Source organism: Pempheris klunzingeri, chromosome 17 (assembly GCF_042242105.1).
Source record: "Pempheris klunzingeri isolate RE-2024b chromosome 17, fPemKlu1.hap1, whole genome shotgun sequence".
In the NCBI taxonomy this organism is placed as follows: Eukaryota; Metazoa; Chordata; class Actinopteri; order Acropomatiformes; family Pempheridae; genus Pempheris; species Pempheris klunzingeri.
The window spans coordinates 23,572,357-23,585,092 of record NC_092028.1 but is presented as its reverse complement, the minus strand read 5'-3'; the positions used below and the strand labels follow the sequence as shown (position 1 = coordinate 23,585,092).

The window sequence follows — 12,736 nt, the reverse complement described above, 5'->3', positions numbered from 1 at the left end:
CCTAAACCCATCTTTATTCTCATCTTTGACTTGAGTAAATGTGGAAAAAAGTCCTGCAAGTAAAAGAGCAAAACTATGAGCATCAAAATGTATTTAATTTGTTATAATCCTGGATTATAAATTCCTAATCTGCATCCAGTGATCCCCAACCAGGACTACTTGTGCCCCAGAGGACACCTCAGCAAGAAAAACTAAACAGTAGTAATGTGACAAAATAGAAACTATAAACTAATAAAGACAAATGTAATGAGTCTGAACGCACTAAATAGTTAGCGGGAACGTGATAATTCATCAGTTTATTCATATTTTGTATTAATAATCTGCAAAGTAACCAGTTAGTGAAGCTGTCAGACAAATATTGTTGAATATAAAGTACAATATTTGCCTCCAACAAGTATAAAGCAGCATAAAACCCCTCCCAACCCTGTTTTCATTTCACGGGACAAAACACAGAAGCAGCAGTTGACCAAACGAAGCGTTGAGCTCCTGAACGCCACACAGAACCAAACGGCGTGCTGGTCGTCGTGGTGACTCAGGCACAAGAAATGTTTTACTAGAAACGAGCCGAGTCCAACATGTGTGGCGAGGAAAGTGATTCCACGTGAGGTTCAGAGGAAGAGCGGTGATTCTCAGGAGCTGGTCCGTTTTTCTGGAATGATTTGATTTGTGATTAATACGTGGAAGAAGTCCACAAATCAATAAGTTGTCTGAGTAACATCGGAGCTTTGGAAACACGTCAGAGGACAACGTCCGTTTGTTTTGGCCACAAGCAACGTGTAACACAACAGTCCTCATTTATTTCCTGGTGGTCACACGTTATCTAAAGGTCAAAATGACGTCACACGGCTGATACGACGTGTGTGTGTGTGTGTGTGTGTGTGTGTGTGTGTGTGTGTGTGTGTGTGTGTGTGTGTGTGTGTGTGTGTGTGTGTGTGTGTGCGTGTGTGTGTGTGTGTGTGTGTGTGTGTCACTGCTTCCTCTTCTGTCTCCCCAGTAGCTAAACTTAGCGCCGCCAAACAGAAACCATCACGGAGCAAAAGTGATTCAATAATGAAGCGACTTTTGGCCTCAGATGGACAATTAAAAAGCTGGAAAAACAAAAAAACCAAACCACAAAGACTTGGACTTGTTTGTCCAACTGGAAACTGAAGCTTCTCGGTTTATTGTGATGGATTCTTCAGTCGGTTTGTACTTTTTAAACAACTTTGACGTTTTCTTTTAATGTCCATCTGCATCAGTCGTGTCGGCACTGATCAGTTACAGAAATACTTTAGAAGCTTAAATTCCACATCTGACTGTGAGAGAGGTGTTGATCATATATTGATTATATAACAGTTGTCGTTAAGGCGGGAAACTACAGGCAGAATCATTGCACTTAGCCTAGGGCTAGCTGCTAGCTTAGCCTAAGGTAGCCGTTAGCCCTAGGCTAGCAAAGCCACATTCTAAGTGGGCTAACTTCCTCCTAAGGCTAGCTGGCTCTGCTCTGGAGCAGCTCAGCCCTGCGTGTGCAGATGTTTCTGATCGGAGCCCTGTAGCCGTCCGTCCGTCCGTCCGGTCAGCACAAAAGTGCATTTTCCTCATTTTTCCGGCCCGTTTGCAGCCCGCAGTTCTTTTTTTAGTGCAAACACGCTGCTCCCTTCTTCTATCAGACCAAACGAGCAGAGGAGCCCGTGAAGAAGAGCGCTGCACCGCCAAAGGCCTCTGACTTCACATATTTACATCCACTGCTTTAATTACCCAGAATAACTTGTGACGTGACTGGCAGCAGTGCAGTTAAAGTAAGAGAAATCCTGTGACTGCTGGGCTACTACTCCACATACTTTCCTCAGGAATGGAATGCAGCCGCTGAGGAGGAGGAGGAGGAGGAGGAGGAAGAGGAGGAGGCTGTTTTAATGCACCTTTTAATGCGCATTTTTGTCTACCTTGCAGTGTGAGGACCTGACCAGAAAAGAGTCTGACGTGAGCCTCCAGGTGGGCCTTTACACGCGCGCGCGCTCTTTGGCTCACATTGGCAACGCGCGCTCACTTTGCGCGCATTAGTTTTGTAAAGTAAGCAAAAGCAGCCGGCAGCAGGATCTATCTTCTATTTATGGCCTCACACACACACACACACACACACACACACACCTCCTACCCCCTTACTCCCTCCCTCCCTCCCACACTGACGTCAGCAGAAAGTTATTTTCATGAATGGAGGGGGCGGTCACGAGGAATCGGTGACGTGAGTGCTTGCGGAAGCAGAGCGTGGAATGTGGGTACATTGTTGTTGTTTTGTAGTTAATTTCCTACGTGGATACTTTGCTGTCCGTCCGCCGGACGCTTCACACCGACTGCGTGGACTTACTGCGCATCGGAAACCTTCTGCGCCGCTTTTTACGCATTCCGCTCCTCACGTATCCGCGTCCGCAAGGTGAGCTAGTGCTTTGAATTATTATTGTTGTTGTTGTTGATGTTGTTTTTGTTGGGGGGGGTGTTTTGACATTCCTCTTCTCCAACCTGCTCAGGTTGTCTGTGGGGGCGCGTGCGGACAGGGTTGTGATGTCCACGCGCGCGGTCCGTAAGTTGTGATGTTGCTTCGTGATATTGTTTGAGTCGCGTGGACACGTGTTGTGTTGGAGTAAATTAACACAATACCAGCCCCCCCCCCAAAAACAAAAACCAAACAAACAGCCGTGAACGAGCAGAAACAGTGAAAAATAAATGTCTTTATTTGTCTGTTTTATCTTCAGATTAAATCTGACAGCCTGTTGAATCTTCTGGGCTTTAAAATCTTCTACATTTGACAAAGTTTACAAGCGGAATCATCTTATTAAACATATTTAATGAAGTGTTTTATATAGAGATAGATGATCTTAGACTTAGTTTAAAGTTCTAGGGTTATAATGTCACTTCTACTTTGGTATCATTAACTTTGAACAGCTTTACTTATTTACAGAGCGGAACACGGAGCCTTCACTCGGAGTTATTCTAAGGCACAGACAGTGATTTTAATTGGTCGGGCTGTTTATTTACAGCCTGCTTTCTTTTTTCTCACTCGAATGAGCGTTTAGAGAAAATGGAAGTGAAATAAACTGACTGTTCTGGTCAAACTAATGCAGATAACACATCCCCTTTAATTCGGCCAAACTTGGTCATTTCTACGCGGGCTTTAGTGACTGCAGCCACATAATGCAGAATACCAGCCTACTTTTGACATTGGAAACAACACGTGGTCTGCATTTTAGACATGTGGGACAAAGGGCACGATGTGCAGTCAGACCACCGGGGCTGGCTGGCTGGCTGGCTGGCTGGCCTGCAGGCCTGCACAGGAGAAACAAACAGTCACCAAACAGCAGAAGGAGCGCATATTTCCACAAACCATAAATCACCCTGGAAGAAGAAGAGGCTTTACCTTATCTCTGTGTTTAGCTATCACAGGTCTATATAAATCTGTGACTGTCTCAGGCAAAGATAAGGAGCTGAGTGTATAAGAGGTTTCTTTTTTTAAAATACATCTTCTCCCAGAAACAGTACAGCTCTCCTGCTGTGCATACTTTGTGTTTTATTGACTAACTTGGACTGGTGACCTTTTAAGGCCGTTGTGATTAATACAACGGAAAATGTTTGTCTTGTTTCACTCTGGTGGTCACAGATTTGTGCCCCCCGAGGGGTTTTCTGATTCACCGCTGTCTTCTGGTGTGGGTGCACAGTGTCTCAGCTGCTTTCAGAGAAGCGGTGGGAGCGGGTGCACTCCTCTGTCATGAGGCTCCCATGTGGTTCAATCACAGAGGCCATGATGATGATGATGATGATGATGTCGTCTTCTCTGGATGGAGAAGTCACTGTGCTGCTGACTCATTTCGCCACCACAATAGTTTGTGACAGTGACGAGACACATGAGGAGAAATTCCCCCAAAAAGGCAGGACACAGCTGAAGTGACAGCAGATACACGGGCCTGTATGTATGATCTCTCTTCTCGCTGCTCAGAGCTGATGGATGAAAGCGACGCAGAATGCAAAGCGTTTCTGCGGTGGAGTGTTGTGAAAGTGAAATAGCTGTGGTCTGCGATGTGATGACTCACAGGGAATGCGCTCTCTGTGATGTGTTTTGCTCCTCTCGCTGGAAGAAAAAGATGTCGAGTTTGGATTGTTGACTTTGGAAGCCGGTGATTTGATCCACAGCTGAACATACCAAGCAGAGTGTGTGCAGGCAACAACAGGCGAGTGTGTGAGCAGGCCTGTGGTGCATCCCTGACACATGCACAGTGTCACACTGCTCTCTCTGCCACCCACAGCGATTTGCATCGCTTCCTGCTTTTCTGTCAGAATGACTGAATCTCAGCCCGCTGCTTTCACCTCATTTTGGTGAGAGAGGTGTGGCAAGTGGCAAGTTTACTCATTTATTTACTTTGTGGGTTCCCACTATTGTGAATTCCACATATTGGTTCTCAGTGGGGCCCACTTGCTGATCCAATGGCTGATCTTTCTCTTTGGCGGCTTCCTGATTCCGCTGTGACTCAAACTGCATGTTTGCAGCAACACAAACAAAGAATTTATAGCTCCACAGAATTGTAAATGTATGTTTGGCTGTCTGTCCTTGTGCCAGAGCCTCAGCTTGCAGTTCTGAAGGAGAAGCGCTGAATCACAGGATTCCTAATAAATAGCTATGCTTTGTTTTGATGGAAAACGAGACGTGTGATGTAATGCACGCTTTTTTTTGGAAGCAGAGCATTAATATTTATCCTATAGTTCACACAGTTTGGCTCCCGTGTAGTACAGAGTGGGACAGAGATGTCTTTGTTGTGTTGCATTCTTGGCATTTCTTTGAATCCCAGTATCCCATGTTGGGAGAATATCTTTGCTCAGACATTCGGTGACTTCTCCTCCCTTTCCGCACAAACGTTCCGGTGGTCATGCCAACCATTTCCAAGGTTCTCTGTACTTTTCCTTCCTCCCCGTGAAACAACGGGATTTTCCAGGAAACGTCAGCTCGGGAGGGTGTGATTCCCTGCCGCTGGTCGTCGCTTTTACCAGTAAACAGCATGACTCACCGCTCAGCTATGCTCTCCATTTCCTTCACATAATATCCCACCAAATGTGCTGCGCTGGAGAAAGAGCAGAGTGCTGTGTGCACCCGTATGTAGAGAAACCACCTCCCTGAGAAAAATGCAAGAAAAGCAAGAGCTTTCTCAGAGGAGGGTATCAGGCTGTCAAGGGCAGCAACAAGTCTGGTTTCTGCTTAAGTTAACCCCCCCACCCAAACTCAAACACAACGACAAGACAAACAAAGAGTCAAGAAAAGCCAACTCTGCATTTATCACTGGAGCGTGAGTGCATAATTCTTCCATATGCCGTTTACCTTAGCGGAGGGCCGGGCCCCCGCTAACCTGCCGTGACTGAAGTGCAGCCTTGAACTTGTCCAGACTTTTAAAAACAAAAAAACATTTAGCATCAGTAGATGGAATAACTCTGATGGATTTGTGCCCGTGTGAAAATGAGTCTTGTGTGTATGTGTAAACCCAAATTAAGAAAGTAGCAGGTTGGCCAGAAAACATTCAGCTGTCCACATCAGACACAGCACTTGCTTAACAAACAACCACAGTCATGAAATGTGTGTGTGCAGCGTTTCTAATGGCAGCTAGTGCTGGAGTTACTCTCATGTCATTCTGCGGCTCTTTGTTATTGATTATAGCTGAGTAAATAGTACGTTTTTGGTTACTGGTCACCAGAGGATCATCTTGAGGAATGAAGTGTTATTAAGTGTTGTATGAGAAAGCTGGGAGGCTGTTTGTGAACAGAAGAAGGCAGTGGACTCATGACTTCCACACGTGTGCTCGCAGGCTGCCTTTGATTTGTTCGGGCAAGTGAAAGACGTGAGACGCTTCTGAATTCCAGACATTTTGTGAATTTTGCAGCCGTTGTTTTACAAGTGGGTTCGTCTGAGCTCCACCCCCATAGATGAGTGCATCGCAGGACATATTCAGACTAAATGTTCCCTCTGTGTTGTGCATGTGAGGGTTTTTCACATGTGTGTTCACTCAGGAATGTGGTTTTGTTCTTTACCCGCCATCTGTGGCTTCTCTTTGAGGTATTTTCCCAGACTCCCTTTTCTTACTGTCACAAAAAAAACCTAACATGAGTTGTTTTCTTGACTGTAGCGAGATGTTTGGTTGTGAAATATTCTTTTTCCCTCCTCTGTGTGGCAGAAAGCATACAGGCTGGATTTGGCTGTGTGATGTAGTTGCTGTTTTTCCTTCTGAGGAAACTTCTCCATCTTGATCAGGAAAACCTTGTCCCTCTGCGAGTTGCAAAAACATAAGCACATGCCTAAAGAATTTCAGGGAAACAACCTGGCCTCTTGGTTCAAGCTGGAGGCCTCTTGTATGAAGAGAGGGAGGCCCCACACCACTTTTCCATGATCTTTGCAAGGAATATACCCAGGGACCCCCTCTGACGCAACAGCACTTAGGTCGAGCCATTTAGGCCAACTTGCTGTCGAGGAATGTCGTATTTTAGTTCTTCATCTTTATTTGATGTTTCTGAGATTTCAATCATGCAATTCTTTGCTGCGTGTTTGCAAAATGGATGAAGGCCACCGGAGAGCGCAGCAAATGTTCTCCACCATCTCTAAACATGACTTCATGTGGCTCGGGGCTGGGACATGAATTTCCCATCTGCTTATTTTTCCAAGTCAGGATTCTTTGAGGTTCGTCTGCTTCCGACAACACAAACACTAAAGTACATTCTGTGGACAGTGATGTTGAATTTAAGCTATTATAAGAGCGATGACTCATGCCTTCTTCTGTATTAGCAAAACGCCATAGCATGTGAAAACGTGATAAACATCCCTAAAAAGGACGGCCACACCCAGAGCCTTTTCTTCCATGGAGGCTGCAGCGAACAGGCCTGCAGAGAATATGTACCCCCTCGCCCATGTATCACTTATCGCATGCTCACTTAATTTGTTTAGTTGGCAGAAATTTGTGTCAGCACTATGTGCTAAATATATCCTCCAGAGTTAAATAAGGGCATAGAGCAGCTCAGGAAAGCCCAGTGTAAGAGGATCCAAGCAGCCAGACACAGCCCTGAATCGATAGACTACATTGTCTCACAGCAAAAATACATCAGTGACTATAAAGGAAACTATTTCTCTGTGACACTCTATCTCCAGGAATTTTCCACATGCGCATCTACTGCCCTGTAAAGTTCAGCATAACTGTAAATGTTATGCTGATGTGATGGTCTGTTTTAGTGTCTGATGAGGAGGCAGAGCGCCGTGGACCGACCGCGGCCCCGCAGACATCAGCTAATGGGAATAAACAACGAGCATGAAACTGGATTTGAGGGAAGTGACGGGATAAAGAAAAAGCTCATTGACTAACGGGAGGAGTTTTGCACACAGGATGCCTTTTAAGTTATCAGCACAAGTTAGTGCTTCTTATGTGTACTATGTATAGGCTGTGGTTATGAATGAGACTTGTTTACCCTTTTGGTGACCATGTGACTCACACTCCCACGCCCATTTGCAGGGCGTTTCCATGGTAGCAGTGGAGCATGGAACAGTGCACTCGTAGTCAGGCTGCTCTGCGGGTCCTGAAATGGAGCCTTGGGGGATGTGTGCCTCTCACAGGATCACAGCTCAGCGCTCTCGCTTTGTTTGGCCACGGCAGCAGTGTGGAAAGCATGCGCCTCGCCGGGCTTTTCTCAAAACTGCTTAGGCAGAGAGCTTAAATGCAAAGTCCGAGGAAGAGAGGGGGAAGAGTGGTTGCCTGGTTCTAAATGTTGCCCGGTCTAGTGAACTACATTGTCATTCTCCACAGAGGGTGTTTGGTGGTGTCGTGCTGCCCTCTGCTGGGAGCTGTGGCTCCAGCACGCAGACACATGTACTGACACATGACGTAACGCTGGTGAGGGTGTTGACAAGTCTCTGTAAGTTCATTTATGGGGAGGAGCGCTGGGATTAAAGCTGAACTAGCAGAAGTACTCAGATCTGTAATGTGTAAGAGTATCAAATACCACAATGTAAAAGTATTTCACTGCTCACTATTGGGGGAAAAGCTAAAATGCATTTAAAATACTAAAGTAAAAATACTCATTATGCAGTAAAATGGCCCTCTGTCAGTATTTCTGAAATATCATTAGTGATGCAGCTTTTTAATGCTGTAACTGGTCAAATCAGAGCCAATTTAAACTCCATCATTGACTTTCAGTAGATTAATCTGTAACAAATCATATTGTATCTCCTTCATTCTGTATTGTTAATATCTCTATTTTATATTTTACATTTATGCTTCTTCATTATGAAAACTTACTTGCCAATAAATCTACTTCTGAATTCTGAAAAGTACATTTTCCTCCTAAATACAGAGGAGTAAAAAGTAGAATAATATAAAATGGACATAATGAACTGAAGTGCAGTATCTCCTAACTTCCACCACTGATTCTATGTTTAGATGTTTATATGCATCAGTGTGTCAGATTCAGCTGTTTACACTCTGTATTTGTTCTTTTCACTCCTCAGTGTGCCTTCTGAGAGATTCTGGCCAGTTGTCTGCATGCAGGGAATGACGACTCATTTTAAGACCAGCAAAGCTTTAAAGGTGAGTATCAGAAGTGTGAGAGATGTTTCACTGGCCTCCGTCATCATCGTTGGTGCCGATCTTCATCCACTGCTCGTGCCCTGCAGGTCAAGAGGGAGGTGGGCGAGAATGCCCCTGCGCTTAGTGACGACGAGCTGGTGGCCATGTCCGTGCGGGAGCTCAACCAGCACCTGCGTGGGCTGACCAAGGAGGACGTCGTGCGGCTGAAGCAGCGGCGACGGACCCTGAAAAACCGGGGCTACGCCGCCAGCTGCCGCATCAAACGCGTCACCCAGAAGGAGGAGCTGGAGAGACAAAAGATAGAGCTGCAGCACGAGGTGGACAAGCTGGCCCGCGAGAACGCCAGCATGAGGTTGGAGCTGGACGCCCTGCGAGCCAAGTACGAGGCCCTGCAGTGTTTTGCCCGGACTGTGACCCGCGGGCCCCTCTCACCGGGCAAGGTGGCCACCACCAGCGTCATCACCATCGTCAAGTCCGCCAACCACAACAGCTCCAGCCCGACCCCGTTCTCGGCTCCCTCCTAGTGTTGACAGGGCTGGGCTCTCCCTCTCCTGCCTGGTCCTTCCCGGTTCTGACCCAGCCTGAACCCACTCATCCTGTACTGAGAGGACGCTCGGTAGTTAGACTGAGGGATGGAATGGGGTGGCAAGCTCTACGTGATGTTATGCTGCATTCACAATTCTGTCTCCCTCCTTCTGTCTCCCTTAAACAATCTACATTGTCTGTGCACTGTGCAAATTCCCCTCCCCGACCCCCAGCACCGGCAGGGTATCGGGCCTCTGTGACCCTCCCTCCATGACTGATAGCAGAGATTCACTTTGACTCCCGAGGGGAAAAGTATTCAAAATGCCTAGAACAGCTTTTATTCTTTAAAAACACCAGATTTAAATAGAACAAATGTACGTCTAAGTGTCTCGATGTAGATTAAACCTGTCAAGCTGTTGCCTTAGAAGGATCTATGAGAGATCCATGTCCAGGATTAATTGCTCCAGCTTTGAGGTCAGATGGACGCCTCTTCAGAGCCACAGTTACCGGTGGTCTCCAGCCAGCCAAACACAACAGCAGATGTTTTCACTGATTAGTTCCTCTTCTCTTTTGGAAGGTGCTAAGCAGTAAAATCACTTGTTGCAGCGTTTGGCAGGAGTGAAAACCTGCCGACACGTGGCTCTCTCTCTCTCTGTGTGACTCCTTTGGAGAGCTGCTATTATGCAGATTGGTAACTAACGGGGCGCTACCCATGATGCATTGTGTTACATTTCTGTCTCGGTTATGCAAGTTTTACTGAGGTTAATTAGTATTTAGGAAGTAAAGCTAGAGAGCAGCAGTCAGTACACAGTATTTCCATTTGTTTTAAAAGTTTCAAACCAGTAGGCCAGAATGTGTATGTGAGCCTTAGCTGGATTTACCTGACGCCCCTAGTAACATGGTTAAAGAGCCATTTGTGCCTTTTTTCTCTCCTATTGGCAACTCATGAAACGCTTTGGCGTGTGCGAGCATTTTAGTTGTGAAATAGCTGAATTTGTCCACGTTAGTCAGCTTTACTGAGGCGATCGGAGGACATCGGGACGGTGCTGCAAGTGATTCTGTTCCGTCAGTGTCTCTGTGGCCCTCGACGAGAGAAATTACTCTCAAATTCTGCTTCTAATATTAAGAAATGCACAGAAATGCTCTTTGATAAAACAGGAAGATTTGGGGAGACTAAAATGTAAAATTGGAAGGTGATTAAGGGGCATTCTGGGTAAGATTTGTCCGCATTAAGAGGGTCTGACGCTGTACTGTGTCTGCCATTATATAGCACTTAGAAAGGAAACTGTTGAGATACAGTATAAAAGAAAACAGTCGACAGAGCAACTGATTCCTGGAATTGAAGATGACAGAAACCATTCTTGCATTTCTGAAGTTACTGGGACTTCCTGCACGATGCAATTATGACAACCAAGGGTGGTGCGCTCTCCGATAAGTACGCCACAGCACTGATTGGGTGATGGTTTGCCTCTTTCTTTTATATGCCACTCTTTGGTAGGTAATCCATATTGGATAAAGTGATGATGAGAGAGGTCCTTAAACGTGAAATGCAACTTACTTCCTGTATATTACAGATTACCGAAACGATAAAGCTCCCACTGCCTCCGTTGTCACTTTACATCGAGAACTCCGTCCAGATAGAAATCATTCCTACTGCTGGGTCACGAGAAGTACTGCTGCTGCTGGTGTTGGTCACTCTGAAACAGTAGCTATTCACCTTGCTTTTGACACACTCTTCTGCAAGAGAACTCCTGACGCCCATCTCTAGAAACGGTGGTGTCTTGACAAATAAATGCAGTGAACACCTTCCTCCTGTTGTACGTCCTGAGATATTTAAATATGAAATTCACTTGAAATCAAGCCGTTCTTACCGAGGATCCATTCCTAATTGGAGTGAAGTCAATAGAGATTGTTCATGTCAGGATTTTCTCTTGGCTAAGAGGACATGACTGTTCTTCCCCTGTTCCATAGCTGCAAAGAACAGTATGGGGAACTTTGCTGCTGTACAACCTGCTGTGATTTTTAAGCAGGGGCATTGCTGTGTTCTTACTCTCGTTTTGTATTTTCACTTGGTTTCTATGTTGATACATCCTATGTTCCCTTTCTGATACCTAGTTTTATATGCATATACAGTATATAAATATATATATAAATATATAGTACATATTTTTCTATATTTATGTCTTTTACTATCCTGGGAGTGGTGTGACTATGTAATCGTTCTTTGAAGTCCAATTATGTTGATGCCGACCTTTTTTTTTGTTGTATTCACATTTACAATGAGAAAACTATTCTCATAACTTAATTCTTCTTTGTGAGTATTTATACCCCATGAATAGTTCTTCTCAGCACATTTACTTATTTGTCTGATTCACCAATTGGACAGAGTGTGACTAGGGTTACATGCAGGCTGCAGCTAATTATGTGTAAAAGTGTTTAAAAAAAGAACGGGGGCACTCGGACCGCAGGTTCACACTGTGTGCATCTGGCATGTTTGACTTTAAATTAATCGTACGTTTGTTAATGTGGAACTGTTACAATAAACCTGACAAGTTAAAATGGTGTTAAGGAATTCAAAAGGTTATAAAATCTACGTAATTTCTGGAACATTTAGCTGGAAAACTTTACCAGACACTCACTTAAATCAATGACGTAGATATTGAAAACAATTATACATAATTTAACAGGAAGAGGACATTGGTCTGATGTGATCAGATTAAAAAACTGCCTGATTTCTTCATTTAGTAAAAGAGAAGATTTGCTCTTATTTTGGAATATTAACCTACATGTAAACCTAGTCAGCTGTTCTGGACACAAATATTGACCTGATATACTTTTCAGAAGATGCCGATTGATGATGATGATGATGATGATGATGATGATGATGGCGGCCATGCTTTTATAACTGCTAAACTATTCCAAAGCTGCTAAACACTGTCCACCCAGACCTCTGGTGTTTAAGGTCTGTTTCAAGCCTGAGTCACATTAACAGATGCATACATGTTTACAAAAGTCATCTTTCAGAACGTTATCTTCCGTTTTTTCCGACAAACATCACAGTGACGGTTCAAAATCAAAATGCTGTACAAGCGAGGCATTGATTGATTTAAGCACCTACTGCTGCATTTGGATCTGACGTTAATGCTTCCCGACAGCACCTTAAAGGTGATGCTAAAATATGTTTCAGTATGTGTGTCCATCATGTGCCATAATACAAGACAAACCTCTCTCTGGGTGAATTCAATTGAGTGCTTGGTTGTTAATCCTTCACCCAGTGTGAAGGAGCAGAGGTGCAGTCAAGCTCTCAAATACACGCAACTATTTTCCACATGCCAAAATAAAAACAGTTTTTCAGAAACAGAGACATGGGTGAAAAGATGCGTGGACATTACCTGCCGTGGATGTTCACTACACCTGGTCTGAGCAGCCGTCTTTCTCCCCACAGCTGAAATGACTGAAGCGTGCTGCACCACGGAGCTGTAATGAACTGTTTAAGATATCACAGGTTATTTTACATTTTCATAACCGTGCAGATGTATGTATGGAGGCGAGGTGGCTCTTATATCTAGACTTGGTATTCAAGGTTATTCATTTTTTAATCTTCTTGCTGAAAACATGACTTTGAATAAATA

General features: G+C 44.7%; 1 protein-coding gene across 3 annotated transcripts; it reads left to right on the top strand.

Moving 5' to 3' along the window:
* The first annotated feature begins 2,177 nt into the window (after window positions 1-2,177).
* On the top strand, window positions 2,178-9,961 carry mafk (v-maf avian musculoaponeurotic fibrosarcoma oncogene homolog K). Of its 3 annotated transcripts, none has more exons than XM_070848255.1 (3): window positions 2,178-2,251; window positions 8,501-8,579; window positions 8,666-9,961. In XM_070848255.1, exons 2-3 carry the CDS (start codon window positions 8,535-8,537, stop codon window positions 9,101-9,103), a joined length of 483 nt encoding a protein of 160 aa, XP_070704356.1. In that variant the 5' UTR covers window positions 2,178-2,251; window positions 8,501-8,534; the 3' UTR covers window positions 9,104-9,961. The 3 variants fall into 3 exon arrangements, with proteins under 3 accessions (XP_070704356.1, XP_070704354.1, XP_070704355.1); XM_070848253.1 differs by having other exon boundaries at window positions 2,224-2,410; XM_070848254.1 differs by lacking the exon at window positions 2,178-2,251 and having other exon boundaries at window positions 8,489-8,579.
* The last annotated feature ends 2,775 nt before the right edge of the window (window positions 9,962-12,736 follow it).